This window comes from Magallana gigas, chromosome 6 (assembly GCF_963853765.1).
Source record: "Magallana gigas chromosome 6, xbMagGiga1.1, whole genome shotgun sequence".
Lineage (NCBI taxonomy): Eukaryota > Metazoa > Mollusca > Bivalvia > Ostreida > Ostreidae > Magallana > Magallana gigas.
The window spans coordinates 24,936,299-24,956,877 of NC_088858.1; the positions used below are offsets into that span (position 1 = coordinate 24,936,299).

The window sequence follows — 20,579 nt, forward strand, 5'->3', positions numbered from 1 at the left end:
AGGGCTACCTACTGACTAATTCACCAAACTACCGGTATATGAACTTAACAGAATATTGTTAATAAAAGAGATGTACATGTGTACCTCTCTAACATACAAACACACACACCAAAGAACGTTGACCAATGTACGATGCATGTATGTAAGAGAGAAAAAAATCAATGTCAGAGTGTGTATGCGTAAAAGTAAATTCATCAAATTTAGTCTATTAAATGTACCCTGTTTAATTTCTGTCAACCTAATTTGACACCATCCTAATTATCAGAGAAGAATAAAGGGAAAATATGATTAAAATTTCGAATATATTAATCTTTGATAAAATTGTATTTATATTAACGTAGCTTTTGGTTTTTGTTGCAGGAACTAAAATAAATGTCCTTATCATGCCACATACAAATGCGTATGTCGTTAGTCACGCACATACATTAACACGAGCAGATCAAGAATGTTTGTCAAAGTAGAATAATACTTTTATATGCCCTGGGGAGGGGGGGGGGGGGGGGGGGGGGCGGAGGGCTGAGGCTTAATCTCGATAACTTTCACTTTGTGAATTTGGTAAATTTGAATTTTAAGTGGGGTCTGGACCACCCAGCCTCCCTCTGGATTTGCGCATTAGTCACATTTTCAAAAGGAAATAGACCACAATTATGATAACAGAAATTCAGTCATCTACCACAGGAAGTGAATAAGATCTTGAGGCCCAACAGTTATTTTATCAGAGACATGTGAAAAGGCCGTGCTTGTGATTAGCCAAACACATTATAATAATAACAGTTTTGCTCCTTAAATTTACATCATAAAATAAATATGTTGTTTTCTTCATTTACCCAACAATTTGGTAACTTTTCTAATTTGACCAGAAATGTATAACTGCTATAAATCTTATTTTGCTTATGTGTTAGGATGATAAATCCACGCTTATCAAAAGGATTGTATATTACACGCCTAATGGTCGATTCTCGGACATCTCAACAATCAATCAAAGAGGAACCTAGAACCTAGTAGATATGTTAATATACACCTACATGTTAATTTACACCATGTCCAGCAAAATGCTGAACGTCGTTACTAGTTTCAAGGGACACCAAAATTCATATCCATCTTTCCGTTTGTCAATGTCTTACTATGCATTTTGTGATAATGTATTTCCCAACCAAATGCCTAATCATTGCACACAATGATCTATCCAGATCTTTTCAACACAATGTTAGATCTATCAATATTTCACTAACCCTCAGTATTATTTAATTGCTCTTATCTCCTCTTAATGTCTAATGCTTGCATGTTAACATTTCTCAGTTGTAGGAAAGAACAACATATCTAAATATTAAGAAAAAGTGTTTTTTTCTTCGATTTATTTGTTTCAAAATTTAAATTTTATTAATGGAAATAGATTTGACTCTCATAAAAAAACCCCACGATTTAGCGAGACACTCGGTAGGTCTTCAAATGGGTTAGGAGACATGAATTTCAATTTTTGGGATTATTTACATAAAACTCCATTTATTTTCTGTGATTTTTTAAATATAAAAATGCTCAATACGAATATATATATATATTATATAGCGTGTACAACCTCTAAAAACTAAAATGAACAGATATCTTATTAAGACCCTAATACAGATATTTTAATTACAGGTATATGTAAACCTAGTGCAATCGGAAATGTAGAACATCATTTTGTGGACAAATAATTAAGATATTTATGTACCTATGTAATTTATATATCCTATGACTCATCTATCTTCAAAATATTTTCATGTAAATAATGTGTTTATCAATATTTGGATTAAATCTAGGCTCACGATTATTGAAATACATATGTAACAAACAATAATAATCGACAGACATGTCTTGTTTATTCCTTAAGTAATTTAAGGAAATTTTTACAGAGAACAGAGACAAATAACAGTGCACCTGTTGATGCATAAGAATGTTCTGTTTTAATCATAAGTATATATTTAATATATAAGATTATGAATTATGTTTTGATGCATTGCCGTTGTATTAAACTGTCTGTATTTCAAATTCTTTACTTTGTATTAATATATCTTATACATATGATCTAATATTGAGCCATTTGACTTAAAGAATAAATAAACAACTTCCGGTTAAGGTAAATGTGCTAAATAAGCAAAAAATTTGCTCGATTACAATCCCAAAGCAACAAGCCAATAATGATGACTAGAATATTCATTCCTCTAACCAACTGTTATACTCAGTCGCCTGTTTCATTCAGTTTACATTTTACAATTTAACTTCTCACTGAAATCACGTTTAATTCAACAATCGCAGTAATATGTGCGTAGTTCGTCAACTGACAAATGCTGTAGTTTTTGGGCGATTTTTTTGGTTCTTTTTTTGTGTAGAAGTTGTCCAACGACACATCGCCGTGCCTGGAACGTGTCTTGGGTTTCGCGGGACGACTAAAAACCGCAAAACGTCTGGGCCGACATTATGCCGCAATAAATAAATAGTCACTGTTCATTCGGTATTCATGGTTGATCAGAGAGAAAAAATGCCGAAACATGATCCTGACAGGTAATGGCTAAATATCGATATAAATAAATACACTTATATCCGACCGTGTTTCAAATACATCACACGAATGACAAACATTTCTAGATTGAGTCCATGTCATTAAGAACAGAGATTTTGGTGCGAGGATGTGCTTAAGGTTCCATATCAGTGTATTGTGAATTTGTCAAAAATAATATCTGCAACCATGGTGATAAAATTCAATTTTCGTTTTGTTCTTTTTATTGTGATATGTTTTTGTATATACGGATTTTCAAATGCAAAAACGAATTTGAGACAAACAACGAGTGAAACTGACACTGTAGATAAATCTAGACCTTCAAAAAGTAAGGGTGCTGAGACAACCTCAAAAGCACTGAGTGGAAAAAAATTAAAAATTGAAATGCCTGCAATAATTGTGAAAGAGGACCCTTCTCAAAAGTCTTCCTTCTTGCTTCCTTCACCAAAGAAAGAAGAAAAACCTTTTTCGCCAATCAAAAGACGGAAAGCGATTCGGCATAAAGCAAATGAAATTTATTCAAAGGAAGCACCGGGTGATAAAACAAATGTTGAAAATGATCTAAGTTCGTTTCTTCCGGATCGAGCAAGAGCTTCTATTACTAGAAGCATGCATCAAATCGTGGTCGAAAAAGAAAAAGGCCTTAAACCTAAAATTGAATACAAAAGTGTGAAATACGTTATGATGCCAGAAGAAGTTGGAAATGAAATTCAGACCACTTCTAATAAAAAAGACACCCACATGAAGGACCTTGATTTTCCGCCTTCAATCAGTAAGTTTTTGATTAAACGAAAGTATTTAATTGGGTCACTGAACGGAAAAACCTCGGAAAAGAAAGACTTTCAAGTTATTGTTGACGGTCATACAGTTATGAACGATAAGTATCTCACTTCAACGGCAGATCCCATCGGTTATAAACAAAAGTCGGATCAGAAATCTGTTAATGCACTAGAAGAAGTAAAACTAATGAAAACAATGTCTTCAAAGAAAATGTATTACAAAGAGCCCGATATTGCAAAACAGAAAAAAGGAAAAAAAAGTAAAACGAAATCGTTGACAAAAAAATCTAAGCAGAATAAGTCCGAGAAGAAACAATTACCTAAAGATATTGATGTCAAAAGTTCCCCAATTACAAAATACGATAAGATGACGATGAGGGAGAAACTTGTATATACGCAACAATTTAACGAAAATAACCCTACTAAAACAGTGAAAACGGAATTTGGTTCCAGTAAGCCACTAGTTAAGTCAGAAAAAGTAAAAGCAAAGAGTCAGAAATCAGAGGTGTTTGTCACTCGAAGAAAGAGCATTAGACCAAAACAAAACGATTCAAAGTATTCGTCACAAAATGTACCGTTGAACATTGAAGTTGACACCAAAGACTGGAAAAGTAATTATCGGCGAAAGAAGAATGATTTAATGCAATCAATGCTGGAACCAGAACCTGTTTTGAGGAAAACGAAAAACAACGAAAATGCTAAATCATTTAAAAAGAAACACAAAGAATATACAGTATCGATTAAAAGAAAGAGCAAAGAACATATAGTGTCCATGGGAAAGAAAAGTAAAGAACAAAATATTCCTGCAAAACTTGACCAAAAAGATACTGCTATGTTTGGAAAGGAGACACTGTATGGATCCAATCCAATAAACATCAAAATTGACACTAAAGATTGGAAAACTAATTACAGCAAGAAAAAGAACAAATTACTCCAAGCGATGTTAGACTCCTCCACTTATGAAAAAGGACGATTCAAAGAAAAGAAAAATAAAGCAAAAGCAAAATCAGTCAAAGAAGTTGTACAACAAAAGAACGTTCATAGTTATTTGATTAAACCAAATACTGTTATCGAAGTTGGAAACACTGAAATAACTGTTGGGATTCCGTCCCATGTTGCTAAACAGACTCGAACTACCGACCGAAAATCGAAAGGAAATACTTTAAAGAAAATACAGACGGAGATTAAAGCTCCTGCTACACTGAAAGCTTTCCGCTCGGATGAAGTGAGAGTGAAGATCGATACAGTGACTGTTCAAAACGCAGAAAAATCAAATGGGAAAATAAGTGCAATGCAGACGACAACAACAGCCCCGTCACCACCTAAAGAAGCCCTTAGAAGTGCAAAACAACCCACAACGACGACTCATTTTCCTTTGAAAATTGAATTCGTGACAGCAAAGATACCCGCTGAGCTAGAAGGTAACAGAAACAAGTCATCACTTACAAAGAGAAAGAACCACAAGAAATTCATTACTAATGGTTTATCAGAAGATTCACAGAAATCTCGAATAATCACTTCATCTGAAAACTTAAATGTAAATCTCGATCACTACGCCGATTTTACAAGGACGGGGATAACAAATGGAGAAAACAACATTGTTGTGGGAACCTTGTCCGGAATTAAAGACAGAGCCAACGCCGGAATGATTAATTTGCAAGTAGATACAGCTGAACGAGAGCAGGCACTGAATATAACAAAGATTACAGGATCAAGACCAACTGATCGGCATACAGTAGCAACAAATAAAAAATTATTCAATGTAAAAACCAAGCCATACAACATACACAAAACCATCAGTACTAATTCTCAATCACAAACTAGCCTTTCAAACGTGAAGAAGCAAGATAAAAGCATGACTGATTTTTCAATTTCACTTCTGGCAGCTCATGAGGTAGAAAAAGCGACGCAGGCGCCACTTAAAAAGACGAAACCCACAGTAAAGGCTCCTGTTAAGAAATCTCCACGATTTGTACTTCGCAATAACAATAACAGTGGGAAAAGTTTTGTGTTCAGTTTCAAGACGAACAAAAAACCCAAGAAAAATGTACCAAAGGTGACAAGCGTGCAATTTCAGCCTGCTTTTATTTACAAAGACACTGCCGAAATTCACAGGTCAGAGAATTCTCTCTTCGCAAATAGTATTCATGAAAAATCGGAGAAAACCCCAAACAATTTTTACAAACATAGTATCATGCGAGAGAACCACAAAGACTTTCGTTGGCCAGTACCGTCTAAGATTGTCCAGGGAATACCCGTGACACAACCTCCACCGGAAGTGAGTACTCTAGGATTAATCATATCCGGTGACTTTGTTTCAAGCTTTGCCGAACAAGCTTTTAAAGATGTAAGTTCAGATAATAAAGTTTCGAGACAGTCAATCAACAGAACTACTGCCAAAACTAAATTTCAACCCAAACAAACAGTTAAAAGTGACTTCCTCTTCCCGATTCAGTCTTTTTATACGCCATCTCCGAAGGCAATAACCACCGTAGATTTAGCTCTTGTCACTAGAAAAAGAAATGGACTGTATCAGAATGATAAATATTATTCCAGTGACATTCATTACCAAATTCAGGAGTTGTTAAATTCTACAGAAACAAATCAACTTACTGATATTCCTGGGAACATTGATATTCAGACCTCGACTGTTCCTTTACCGAAAATGAGGAACACTTTTATTCAAAGCCGGCCCAAAACTATGCCATTTGTTTACACGGCTGAATCGCAAGCTGGAAGGACTAAAATGCAAAGAATTAACAACAAGCAAAACGTTCAAAACCTAGTGGAAAGGACAACCTTAGGAAACAGTGCTCCGCCTAGTATAACTGGCTTTGATTTAGGTTTATCTATGAAAAGGAACAAGTCAAAGAAAACCTACATACAAATGACCCAAGCCACCCAAGCTTTCGAAGAAACGTCTCAAAGTCCGATGAAAAATATAGTAAAAGGGAGTTCCTCCTTATCGAATTTTAGGAGAATGCAGATTCCTTCAAGACCAATAGAGACTGTAATTTATCCAACAGTTTCTGTACAAACAGAAAGAAAAGGCGTAACTGAAAAACCACGCATGTTGAAGAAGTTAACTTCAACAACAACAACGACGACAACTACAACAACACCTAAACCTAAAACTACATCAACAACATCAACAACCTCAACAACAACTGCAACAACAACAACAACAGAGGCGACGACGACAAGAAGACCAACAGTAGCTTCCACAACCACAACAGAAAAACCATCAACTACAACTACGCCTGGATCTATTAAAGAAGTTATTTCCGACTTATCAAGTCTAAATGATATTGCGAAAAAAGCTAAAGACGCTTTGCAAAGAATCAGCGAAGTTTTCAAAGGACCGCCTGACAATATTATTGCTGTTTCTAAAACCGACGCATATAAGAAATACAAAAAGGCTGCAACAGAGGTCATAGAGATGAAGAAGTCTCCAACCATGGTTCCGGCTGTGGGTATTATCAAGCCGTTAAGAAAAAGTGAAGCTATATACAAGTTCTCTCAGTACGGAAGCAAGCGTAGTCAAGAAATGACTGAGGACAATGCAATCAAGAGAGAGATTAAGAAACTGTTAATTCAGCAAAACACGATTTATCCGGGTCCACTACAGAAAGGCCCAGTCTCGTATCCAAGAGTAACCCCTATGATGGACCAGAATGTCTACACTCAAAACGAAATTACATCAAACGCGAGGGGAATGTTGTATAATACACCGGAAATGACGTCAATGATGATTGCGACAGAAAGTATGGCGCCCGAGCAAAATGGGGGATATATTCAAAACTATAACTTTCCTGGAGCCAACCGACAGGCCCTAGGGAATTCAGCAAGACTTCCTTTCCAAAACAGTGTCAGGGTAACACCTCCAATGCCCATAGTTCAACCTATAGTTCAGCCTAAGGTATATTGTTCATTTATTAGTTTATTATTTCTAATTTTTGAACCTCCATGCAAAAGCCATGTCATGAAAATTAAAACATATCAAATCACTGCGAGAATGATAAAACTTTCCCTTCTTTTCAAAATTGTGCAACGAGCATCCCTCTTTCGGAAAAGTACATATCTTTAACTTCTGATAAAGCCAGTGATTTGTTAAGATAATTGAAATTTGAAATATGTTGTTAATTTTAATTTTTAAAAGCTCCTCTCCTAGAAAAAAATTTATATCTGATTAAAAAGACTTTGATCAGCCTGCATCAAAAAAATTGAATAAAAATGTTGATATAAAAAGAATAATTGATAATATATATGTAAACAAACGTTTACTTTGTATAATACCAAGCACTTTAAAAATTAAGAGGCCTTTAAATTGATATGTAATTATAGACGTTATCATTGACTTTTAATATATTTATCAATTTGTAAGCAAAAATTTTGAACGCTCTTTTCTTTGAATAGAAGATTTTTGGTTTATTTTCTTCAAATTAAATTCTTTTTTAAAATTAATTGAAGGTTTACCAGCCCTCGGGTGGGCAGGGCCCGCATCACAGAATGTCGTGGACGACAGTTCTCCCAGACGGAAGTACCATGGACGAGTTTGCTATTGTGAAAGATGACGAGATGGTGATATTTTTGGTGTCCGATCAGACCCCACCCCACTCCACCCTCGATAAATCGTCAACACTTCTGGACTTCACAGTTGTAAGTAGAGACTAAAACATGTAACGAAGACTATCGTTAAACCCAGTCCAGCTCTTGGTTCATACTTGGGCGTAATCAATTAAATTGAACCCAGTCTCATATTTTTCGTTATATACGTGTACACTTTTTACAACTAAAATGAGACTCGTTTTTACTAGTTTTATGGTTGTGTAACGGAAGGTGATAAATAATTTAATTATCAAAGTGGCATGTAACTATGAAATTTAAATGTAGTTCAGATGATAATAACTTACTATTATATGATAATTTTTTAGTACTATCTAAATTGATAATTGCAGATAATTGCGATAAAATGGCAATATATTTATTTGAAAATAACCAATAAATATACTTGATATTCAGCTCCGCGATATGTTAGCCGTGCGGACCTACTATGATATGATAATTTTTAATTACTATCTAAATTGATAATTGCAGGAAAAGTCAATATATTTATTTGAAAATAACCAATAAATATTATGTTTTAATACTATATTATGTGATGTAAAGCGTGCGGATAAACAACACAGGTATCATTTATAAAAGTAAACAGATTAATAAAATTCTACGATGGAAAACTGTAAACAATTTTGGAGAGGTGAATATACGTGTACAAGAGAGAGAGAGAGAGAGAGAGAGAGAGAGAGAGAGATTTTTTTTTATTAATTTACGTTTATCTATACTATATAGGGTCACATGGCTATGAGATTCAATATCGATGGCACAAATGGACAAATGTGTTTTGTAACACACACATCAGCCAAATATCAAAACACCAAAGAAGCTCTACAGAACAGGGCTTTATCACAGGTAAGGTGCTCCAAATTCTCCCAAATAAAGATTTCATGTTACATACAATAACCCATTCAAACTTGTGAATCTCTTATTATGTAAAATTCTGCTATTTGTAATTTTCAATTCCAAGAATTGTAATGTACATGTAATTTGCAATTCTGTATAATATTTCCTGGGCATGCTAATAATCGCTACTTGATTACCCGAATTTCAAGGATAGATCCATATTTATTGACTCTCATCAAGTATTTATGTGTAGGTTAATCATTCGCAAACTTTGCTTTTTTCACATGATGTGCGATAGATTCAATTTAGAATCGTAAAAATATGACAGGGCTCTTTTTAAAACATGTTCTACATGTAAATTAGGTATATGTGTTCGAACAAAATGGTACACATGTCGACCTTTACAGATGTTTTTCAAAACAGGCACGCATAATCTTTTTTTCAAAGGAAGGCAGACCTATCCAAACATCTTGAAGATGTTAACCGAAAGGAAACTCCCACTAACTTCACTCATCTTCAAAATTTTAATTTATGGGATTAGAAGGGACAGTATAACTAGTATATCATTTACAACAATCTGCGTGCCTGCAAAACACTGATGAGTGTATGGATAGTGCGCTTTCGTATCCCTATTGTTCCACTACTTGTAACTATAGATGCATGTATACTACAATACTTGTAAAATCATTTCCAGGTGGTGAGATTAGCGGACCCTATTCAGCTGTATGCAGAGTTAACTACCCACGTACCTCAGCATGATCTGCACAGAGTGGGCGGTTCAGCCTTCTACAAGTTCTGTAAGATTGCCATCAAACAAGACAATGTATACGAACTCGTAATGGGTAAGTCCGTCCATTTTTTTACGATACAGTTTATGAGATTGTTCTCACGATGAAATAATGACTTAAAACTGCTTTTTGGTAAATAAAAAAAATAACGATATTTAAATTTTGGAAATCAGTATATCAACATAACTTGGATCTTGGAAAATTTTGTTGTTTAGATAACTTGTATTTTAGTAACAAGATGCCTTTAGTTGATACATGTATATTTGTTAAATCAGAGTTACATATTTTTTATCTCGTTGTCTCCAAGAATACATAAAAATCTTTAAATCCTTTAGGCAATTAAAAGTATTCAATTGCTTAACTTCCGTTTGAAACATGCGCCATAACATACCCAAATTTTGTTTTTGTAACGTGTGTACCTCGTGTAAGAGTGTATATATATATATTGGAGCAATGTCTCAGGATGAAAATAACTTTCGACGGCTGCTTCATAGTAATCAATCTAATACATGTAGCTTAAAAAATCTGATGGAATATGATGTTAACTACTAGAAAAATATCATACGTGCCATAAACGATTGATAGTCAAAAAATTATTTTTTTCTGTGCGCATGCTCTCGATCGGAAGTGATAAGACTCGGCCAAAAAGTACTTTTTTGGTTTATAATGGCAATTCTTACCGTATTCAAGATGTTAAGAAATATCCGAAAACATTTTTTGATAGATCAAGTGAATAGTTGCGGTTTCGCAAAAAACTAAATACATGGTTACCTGTAAATGGCAACCAACTTTGCTTTTTTATAAATCTGGAACAAATCGAAACATTTTTTTCCCATTATGTAGAATCCAAAAATAGAAAATTGATTGTTTATAACAAATGATTGAAATTATTAACCTTTAATATATGACATAAAAAATGTACTAAAAAATTAAAAATGATTGATTTAGATACATGTGTGTATTCTTTTATAGCACCATTAGCTCTTCTGTGCTCACGTTACATTCAACCCACCTATGACTATTTTTTAGACACTTGTTTTCTTTTTTCTCCCTTCATCAAAAAAATTATCATATCAATTATAACCAACACAAAGGGTCAAACTAAAAGTATTCATTTCTTTCAATGGCTATCGCCGGGCAACACTTACACTATAAATGAACTCTTTTTAAAGCAAAGGAACGACGTAGATCGCTCAAGTGACATGTTTATTGGCATAGAGTATGATGAAAAACTGTTTTATATTGGCACAAGATGAGCAAGGTCTGATGTTACATGTTCTCAGTGGTCAGCGAAGGATCGCAAACGTCAGGAAATATTATTCAGGAAAATAGATTTATGTTTGATCGCGAAGCCACGGTGTCACAATTGTTCTGTTGTCTTAAGACAAAACACATTAGAAATTAGGATCTAGAGAAAACGATTTCCCCCAGAAATAAATAAACAACAAACGATGCATAGTTAAGTGTATCTTCAAGGGAAAACACAATTTTTTTTTCATGTTTGAGATGATTACGCATTATACATAAAAAACAGTCTTTGATCAATGCAAGTTGGGAAAAAAAATTAATCTTAAAGGAGGATAACAATTTTTATATTTGACTATTTTCCACGAAAATGTTCATATTTTGAAATAGAGATATTTTTTAACAAATATAAAAAAGAAAAATCTAAATTATTTTTTTCGTATTTCAAAAACAAAAATAATAATGATGTCATACATGTAGAGTTTGGTCAATTATATGTATGACTAGTTGTGATATTTAAAAAACAACAACAACAAAACATGAATTGTTTTACATACTTTATTAAAAAAAAAATCAATCATGCATACAAACATGTTCATTTATTGAAACATGTTTCAGCAATTTAAATACATCTGTACAACTTTTTTACAATATATTTATTAATTGTAGAACCAACCGGAAATATCGGTCCAAGATCATTTACCGGATCCGGACTTGTTTACCCTTCAGAGCCCGGATTGTCAGTACCAATTACCATCAATGTTGAATCGATGATCAATTTGAAGAAAAAACGCTTTTAAAGGTTTCTGTGACACCCATCATAAAAGAATTCCATTGTACATATATGTTGTTTTTTTTTTCCATTATGTCATGTTTTAGAATATCTGTACAATTGACTACTTGTTTATTTGTCTGCAAAATATTATCAAGAATGAATATCTGGTTATATTTGAACACTGTACATTTTTTCCGTAAGCTCATTGTCCAGTTATTTTTTTTTAGCTCTGTTATTTGATAATCATAACGATATTTTTTAGTCGCAGGTAACAAACAGATATGCAACTTAACTCAGATCTATGATTAAATAATGTAACAATTATTATCTATGTATTCCTTAGTGCTTAGCAGATTTCACTTTATACATGTGTTATGTAGTAAATGGTCATGAAATTCTTTTTTCCTTATTTACTCTGAAACTTTGTACAGTATCAGTGATTTTTTTGTTTATTCCATTATTTATTTTAATGTACATGTATGAGTTTTCATTTTGTGCTAAGTTGTAATAGTGCTGTATGATATGTATTTTATCATTAATTAAAGTTCTCCTTTTTTAAGCAGTGATTTTTTTCTTACAAAAGTACATAATTTAACTGCTTACATGTACATGTATAGGGTGTTTTGTTGTATACTATAGTTTTCTGTGCTACTTTTTTTTTCCTTTTGCACTGACTTCAAAGTATCCCTTTGAAATTCCTCTATTAACAGCTGTAGATAAAAGAACTAACTTAGCTCGCATTCTCAAACGGAACCATAAAAATGAAGGGTACATAATATTATTTACGCTGTAAACTTTGGACGTCCTAACCGCAGAGTTAACGCACGTTTATATTCAGTATATATTTTTGAAACAGTTATTTTAACTTATTATCTTCAAGAATACGAACTTTGAACCTTAAAAAACATTTCTATGAAATAATATAATTCTCTTTCTTTATAAGTTTGCAAAATTATTGAATGATATAATATTGTTCCCTTGGCATAAACATAACATTGGTGAACACGTTTTTAAGGTGGTTCGCGGGTTTACCCAATAAAAAATCTCACGAGAAAACATACCCTGAAATTTTGTTTAATCGTTATTTAGGATACACAGTTCATTATATAAATTTTTTATCAAATTTGCCTACGCTATTTGTATGCAATACCGCTCTAAACTTAGTATCGTTTGTAGTGCTGTTTTGACGCTTTTCTAATGAAATATATAGGAAAATGAGCATATTTCTCTTTATATTCGAGATGGAGTTTTATTGAAAAATTGCAAATAGCTTCTAAACAATTTAGACGAATTTATCAACGGTTTCTATGTGTAAAGAAAACATGATTTACAAATTATTTATGTAAAAAAAATTATATGTGTTCTCGCTAGATTTTTTGCTATTTTATTTTATGTTTCTGATTATTCTACCAAAAATGGTCGCATTTCCGTATTTGACGCCATGATTACGACGTCAAAAAATGTTAAACCTGTTCCACTTACTAAGTGATGCAATCATTTAAAAACTAAATTTAGGACTGCTAAAGCTAAAACTTTTACAGATTCAAATAAGGTTCAAAAGATGATGCAGATTCTTTTTACATAAATATTGTCCACAAAATTACAGAAAAGAGACAATATTTTACATACATCCATACATAGCCACGTTCGTACACATAAATCTGTAACAGTTAAAGTGACAATTTTCCTAGAGATTAGACCACCTACCATAATAAACTTGCTGAAGCATACATCTTCTTTAAAAAATGGACTTTTTGAGAATATAAAAGAGCTCAAGATTAAACATATTTTGATCATGAATCCAAAACTATTAATTGGAGGGGGGGGCGCAGCCTCTCGTGTACCTCCGGTTTTATATACATGATATCTGTTCGGTTAACGTTGATATTAAAAAAAATATTAGCCAGAATAGCTAGCTTTTACAGTCTTATTCTAAATCAGATGATGCAGAGCATAATATTTTAAATATCTAAAATCACGGAGGAAAAGGGGGCATCAAATTTTTTAGCAAGTGCATTTCCATATTAATTTGCTTGGTCTGAATATAAGTTGGACCTAATGTATATAATCTCGAATCTAGAAAACGGTTGCTATTTGTAAGTCCGGGCAATTATTTTGCTTATCGAGATCTTCACAACTAAAAAGAATTAATTCCCCGACTGTGCTCTTCCCTATTTTTCGGGCAAAATAGTAACACATAATAAAAAATATATTATTGATATATTATTATATCATTACATATTAATTCAATAACTAACTAACAATTGTTAAAAAATTATTGCCGAAGCCGAGGACCAACATATTTTACATCTCTCTCTCTCTCTCTCTCTCTCTCTCTCTCTCTCTCTCTCTCTCTCTCTCTCTCTCTCCTGTGTTACAAGTTTGAGACTACACCGCTGGCATAAGTTTTACTAAGCTTCTTATCTTACGCAAAAATATTATTACTGGTTTTTATTTACAGTTTGAACCTTTACATAGACTGAAAAAGAACGCTCCAATTCTTGCTGATTATCTCCATAATTATAATGTGTTGCATTCAATGTGCACTTCCTTTTTTGATTCGTGGAGAATAAATATGAATGACTACTACTGTCTAGTATTAACGGCATATATATAAATGATTACTTCATTATCACCCCGAGCATTTGGTTTTATCTAGAGTGTAATGCGGGAAACTTGAGATGTATTCGTTATGACGTCATAAACGAATGTGCACAAAACGGCCAAACAAGTTGTCTAAATTGCGTACAGAATTTGATGACGAAAGCAAACCCGCGACCCACCTTAATTTCTCATTTATTTAAGTCGTCAGTATGTCAGATGACGTGCGTCATATTTCTAAGCTTACTGTTTCATTGGGACACCACGCATTCATTTTCGTTTCATGTTTCGAGTCTTTTGATTGTTATAGACGTTTCGCCCAATGAAAATGCATGTTTTATCTCCTTGTGGTGATAGCGCCAACCAATCATCTGTGGTTTTAGATCAGCCATGCAAAGACAGGCCTATAGCAATTCATTACACCACCCCTTCACAGACATTAACTCTGCTAGATTTATAAATGAGAGAAATGAGTGATTTATTAAATCCAACCTATTATTTGTGCTAATTATAAACACCATTTGCAAATAAAAGGGATACTTATTTCAAAAAGGCATTGGAGTGTATACTTTTATCTTTTTTCACACAGAATGACAAGAATTGATGATAAAAAAAACTAAAAAAAAAAAAAAAAAAAAAAAATAGAGTTGCCAGATGATGTTATTACAGAGAATAAAACTAATGAAATTAACAAAAATCTTATTAAAACAGGAGAAATAAAAAAGCGACATTTTTTTGTTTATCAAGCAATTGATGTTTGATTAGTTTTTCATGAGTTATGGCTTATCGACATGCAGGCAGTGACCTAATAGTTATGTTACACTATGTTACACTATCGCTGGCACGTTAAAGACAATTTTAGACGGGATGAATTCATGAGTATGCCCCATGAACTATAAAATCTGACATCCCGCGACATTCTCTCTTTCTTCGCTGACAGTTGCTGTGACACATGCGATGAACTATGAATCTGTGAACAAGACTAAAACGCGTAATATCACAAGAAAAATATTGATGCATTTCGGGAAGCCACCTTTGAGTACGTGTGGGTGTTTATATTCTTGATTTATTCGTTGATTAGTTGTCGCCAAAGTTTTTTTTTCATCAACAAGGATTTATTCATTAACAATGTCTCGGATTCAAACCATACCTGCTTTTTTTGTTTTGTTATTAGTCTTTAACAGCTGTTATTCACAAAATCCGAATAGTTTTCGAAGAGGACCGAATTCAAGTTTTAATAATGGACAAGGAAATAATTTTGGAAACGGACCTCCAAACAGAGGAAACTCGGGTCCACCGGGACAGAGAAATGACAATGCAAGGTTATCAGCGCAGCAAATAGGGATGTTTGGTGCACAGACTAAACAAAATGGACGGAATCCGTTTAGAAATCAACCATCCCCGAACTCATGGGGAAATGGAAATTCAAACGGACAAAATAGTATGTCGCGGCCGCCATTTCAACCAAACGCAAACGGGGGAGCAAATCAAGGTCCTAACCAACTAAATATAGAAAAACTAAAACTTCATTTAAAAAACGCACACCAGAGACTGCAGCAAAATGCTCAGAGTAATCCCAATCAAATGGGTCAACAGAACGCGCCGAACAACGGAAACCCTGCTAACTTTAACAACCCATCCGTAGCAGCAGGCCCGAACAGAGGGAACATGAATGCAAATATGCAACAAAACATGAGAAACATGCAATTCCAGTTTCAATCGAACCAGCAACAAAATTCAAATCCATCCGTCAGGAACATGAACAACATGAACCAACAGCAACAGCCACAACAACCAGCTCAGCAGCCACCTCAACCTCCTCAGCAGCCACCTCAACCTCCTCAGCAGCCACCTCAACCTCCTCAGCAGCCACCTCAGCAACAACAGCAAGGCAGGCCAAACGGCACGATGGGGCGAAATGCTGCGGGCAATAAGAATATGAGCAGGGGAGGAGGGGCAGGAGGAGGAGGGGCAGGCGGAGGAGGAGGGGGAGGAAGAGGAGGAGGAAACGTGAATAAGGCAAAGAAAAACCGAGGAAATATGAAGAGGCCCAAAACAACCAAACCGGCAAATAATCCGAATGGCATGGTAAGTAAACGTAGGGGTAAAATTAAAGGGTACGACCGAACACCCTCATTGAAGAAAATAATTTTAAAGATTTAATTTCATAAATTTTTCATGGTCTTTTGATTTAAATGTCTTCATTTTTTCCCCTCGTGTTTATCATCCCCATTATAATTTGTGAAAATTGAACATTACCGCATCATATTCTGAAGTTTAACATTCAGCAAACTAGCAAGGAATAATATGTATGAGTCAGACAAAAAAATGACCGACAAAAAAAAATATTCATGGAATGAATTTGGATTGAAAAAAAATATCGATAAATTATTCTGCGTTAACTGACAAATGGTGACCGATGCCCACATATAGACTATCTTATGTGTTGCTTGACCTAGCAAATGAACTGAAGATTGGCCTTAAGGCATACGACACACATAGAAGCGCCATTCCCTTTGACATGTTTATTATGAGATGGTATTAATGGGCACTAGTCTTACCTAATGGGGTCATTTAGCTATTAGTCAGCGGTTAAAGGCTTAATCAATGAAAGATTATTAATCAATTTAGAAACTTTTAGCTATAAGAAACGGCTGAATAATAATAATAATAATAAAATAACACTTTTCTCATGTTGTGAACAAATATTCAGAAAAAAAGTCTAGCGTGTACATCAATTAAAACAAACTCAAATTTTATTTATCACATTTATTTATGATAATTGATCCATACAACTCAAATTTTATTTATCACATTTATTCATGATAATTGATCCATACAAACAATTGTCTCATGAGATATATTACTCATTTATGAACATTTTTGTTTTAGAAGTTAGCCCCGAAAAAAGTATCACCAAGAAAATTCTACTGGAAAACTCTCTTCCCAAGCGGAACTGCTTCCGAGGAGAATGCGGAAGTCCTGTACAGCACTAAACTGGTTCTCATCAACTCGGAGAACGCCCCAACAATAGACGAATTCAACAAAGGAGGCATTCTAATGGACTTCAAAAGAGTAAATACATGTAGTAACCATTGTATATGCAAAACGTCTAGAGATAAACTCAGTGCTATTATTTCACTGATTTTTAACAATTAAAACACAGAAACAAAACGATTGTAAATTTGCTGAGAATCATTCATTGTTCATTTACATTATATATTACGTTAACCCCAAACCCTTAAAAATTACGGTCCGAACAAAAAAACCCCAAATAATGTATATGCTTATTTGCTATTGTTTGTTTTTCAACAGGGAATGATGGCCGTTCGAATTGACGTAGTTCCCAGCACGGGCTTTCCTGGAATGCCGTTTAATGGACAAAGAGCATGCTTTTTACTGAAAAACATGACTACATTCGATCAAACTGTGAAGGAACTGCATACCAGAGGAAAAACAAAGGTAGAAAACTTCAACTTCTATGTATCCAAAAAAAAATGTCTTAAAATGCGCACACATATTTGTACTTGAAATATTGCCATTTTGAAGTGAATTTACTTGGAAACAATCGATGGTTTTTACTTATCTGACAAAAAAAATCACTTTTTGTACAGTCATACACTTGAATTATATTATTAAAAATGATTTTATTTGAAAAAATCGATGCACGATTGAAAATAGTTTAATCTGACGTATATAAGATCCTAATATTTTAAAACATCACGTCTTATTGTCTCCCCTTCCTAAAAAATTAAGTTTTATTTTAGTTGTTCGAATTAAGATCGAATTTTCATATATTATTTGAAATCTTATCCAGAGAAACCTGGAGCTCGGGGAGATGATCCACATGGTAGCCGCGGAGAAAAACCGTCTGACGGGACCGGAAGTGCGCCGGAGGGGCGGGGTTTTCATCACCCGATACTGTCAGGACGCCATCAACAGCAATAATGTGTTTCTCCTCCTGCCAGGTTTGTACTCGCTACTTCGTAAATTGGGCGTTAATTTCTCGTTCCCGACCTCGTTTCCGTTTTTTTTTTTTTTTGGCTATAGTCTGTCCCAAGTTATTGCTTCCATCAGTTTTTGATGATTTTTAATGAAAATACACAAGCCTGTGCAAAAAATAAAGTTGAATTCGATGAAAGGGAATATATTCCAGACATCTTCATTGAACAATCATCATTGTTCACTCATAAAAGTTCACAGGAACGAAAACAAATTTCTTACGGAGATTTATAATGGGAAATGTTTACATCTTTTCTCCATTCGAAAGTACTCGAGATACCTCGCGCAATTTTTCAACGTTATCATCCGGGCTTATAAATGGCTGTTGCAATGCAAAATTCCCGTAGACTTTTTTTTTTTGGGGGGGGGGGTGTATTGAAACCTGAAGCGGTAGAGGTGGCATTTCAAAATAGATAATCTGGACATTTTTCATATTAGTGGATGAACGTAGTTTGAGCACAAAGGTATTTATGATTATCGAAATATCAAGCAAAAAGTGGTGGAAGCAAAAACTCGGGACAGAGTATAATATTTTGGCTTGGCACTTTGGTTCGGCGATTGTAGTTCCTTTTTATATTTTTTATTTTTGGCCTTTCCGACAAGCGGAAAATATTATAATTGAGGCCTGCATAAAGTCGTAAACAAATAAAGAGAGTGCTCAAAATGGCGTTCTGTTTTTATCATCAAAGACAACGTCAGATTGATAACTAAAATCCCTAGTAACAGCCTCTGTATGGATTCGGGGGGATAAAACAGTTGCCTGCTCTCTTGTCAGATTAATTTTGACAAAAATTTAATTCAACCAAAGAAATAAGATGAGCTTTGTGACATCATCATTAAAAGAAAAGAACGTTTTCTCCAACTTTTTATTTGGGAAAAATTAATTTAGAATGATTTCACTTTTTATTTGAACTGAACCACAATTTACAAACTTGTACCAGATAATCGGGGACACCCTTTAAATATATTTTAGAAAAATCAGCAAACTTGCCCTTTCAATGATATTCTTCCTGATCAAAATATTGAGTTGATTCTTGCGGCTCTTGCTCCTCCCATCTTCTTCGAAAAACATGTATGTCCACGCCTGTCATGGAAAACCCTTTCATGAACCTAAAAATCAACACTGGGCAATGTATAATCTATTAAGATTTGGGCCAAACTATATAAAACTCAATGATAAATTCAAAATTAATATACAACAGATGATATTTTCAACAGTGTCAATCTAAAACTACAAAATGGTTGTGTATCATTTTAACATCCGGTGACGTAATCAAAATTTGAAGAAGTGTTTCCCCCAGCTTTGTTTTTTCGAAATGGCCAACTCCAGTCCCACCCCCCACACTCCCCCCCCCCCCCCCCGAAATAAACCCAAAGCAAAACAAAACAAAACAGGATAGAACATTTCTATTTACATATTGTCTGTATAAAATAAATTTAACTTATTCAAATGATGACACTGGTTATAATTTAAGGAAAATGAAATAGAATTTTTTCAAGAATAAAAATCAAGGCAAGCATGCTTGTTTGCGTGTCATATCATATGCAACATGTCCTCTCTTTTTTTTTTAATTTAATTTAATGATAATCCTTCCAATGTACATTAATGTTTTCGAGACATTTGATAACTAAAGTTGTGAAAAATTAGCAATAAAATGCCATACGCATAACTGTTATACAACAGTTTTACAACATCGAAACAGATATGGCTAGCAACTTTTGTTCACATGTGTTTAATCAACCAACAGATAGCTCCTCCAAACTAAAGAAGCCACTAAATACTGAATATGCCTTAAAACCGCTTTAAGAGAACAGACAATTTTTGGCTATTTCTTTTCTGTAATTTTAACTGAATGAAAGGAATGAATTTGTTTAGCCAATCAAATGAGGCGTTACAACAAAAATTAAATTATATAAAGATATATTTTCAAAGGGTTTAAATGACTTCTATTTTTACATAGAGGCAGCAGTCGAGATGAGTCCCAAAACTTTCCAAGTGTCGGGCCTGGTCCATGCTATGGAACCCTTGTACCCAATTCCTGTCAACATCGCTGTGGAAATTACTATAGACTTCGGACCTCCTCCCACTATGACCCCCGCCATGAACTTTAACCCCTCCACACCCGGATGGGGAAAAGGCTGGGGAAACAGCGGCGGTTGGGGTTAAATGTTATTTTGCTAACTTATTTGGTTTTATGTTATTATTCTGTTTATTTGAATAAAAAACATTAAAACTTAAAAGTAAAGCTGTTCGTTAATTCATTATACAAAATGAACATTATGTCTCCTTTTTTGTCAAAATTAGACTGTTTTGAATATAGTTACTTGCAGGCAAAACCTAGGATAACAAAAATTATTATTCAATTTAATTTTAAAGCTGATGAATTTATGTA

General features: G+C 34.0%; 2 protein-coding genes across 2 annotated transcripts; both read left to right on the plus strand.

Moving 5' to 3' along the window:
- The first annotated feature begins 2,410 nt into the window (after positions 1-2,410).
- On the plus strand, positions 2,411-12,591 carry LOC105337183 (protein piccolo). The gene is made up of 5 exons (XM_034470717.2): positions 2,411-7,234; positions 7,786-7,974; positions 8,665-8,784; positions 9,470-9,617; positions 11,478-12,591. Exons 1-5 carry the CDS (start codon positions 2,726-2,728, stop codon positions 11,606-11,608), a joined length of 5,097 nt encoding a protein of 1,698 aa, XP_034326608.2. The 5' UTR covers positions 2,411-2,725; the 3' UTR covers positions 11,609-12,591.
- Positions 12,592-15,055: 2,464 nt separating this feature from the next.
- Positions 15,056-20,432, plus strand: LOC105337184 (GATA zinc finger domain-containing protein 14). The gene is made up of 5 exons (XM_011441816.4): positions 15,056-16,272; positions 17,077-17,259; positions 17,500-17,646; positions 18,002-18,152; positions 20,148-20,432. Exons 1-5 carry the CDS (start codon positions 15,313-15,315, stop codon positions 20,351-20,353), a joined length of 1,647 nt encoding a protein of 548 aa, XP_011440118.3. The 5' UTR covers positions 15,056-15,312; the 3' UTR covers positions 20,354-20,432.
- Positions 20,433-20,579: the final 147 nt, after the last annotated feature.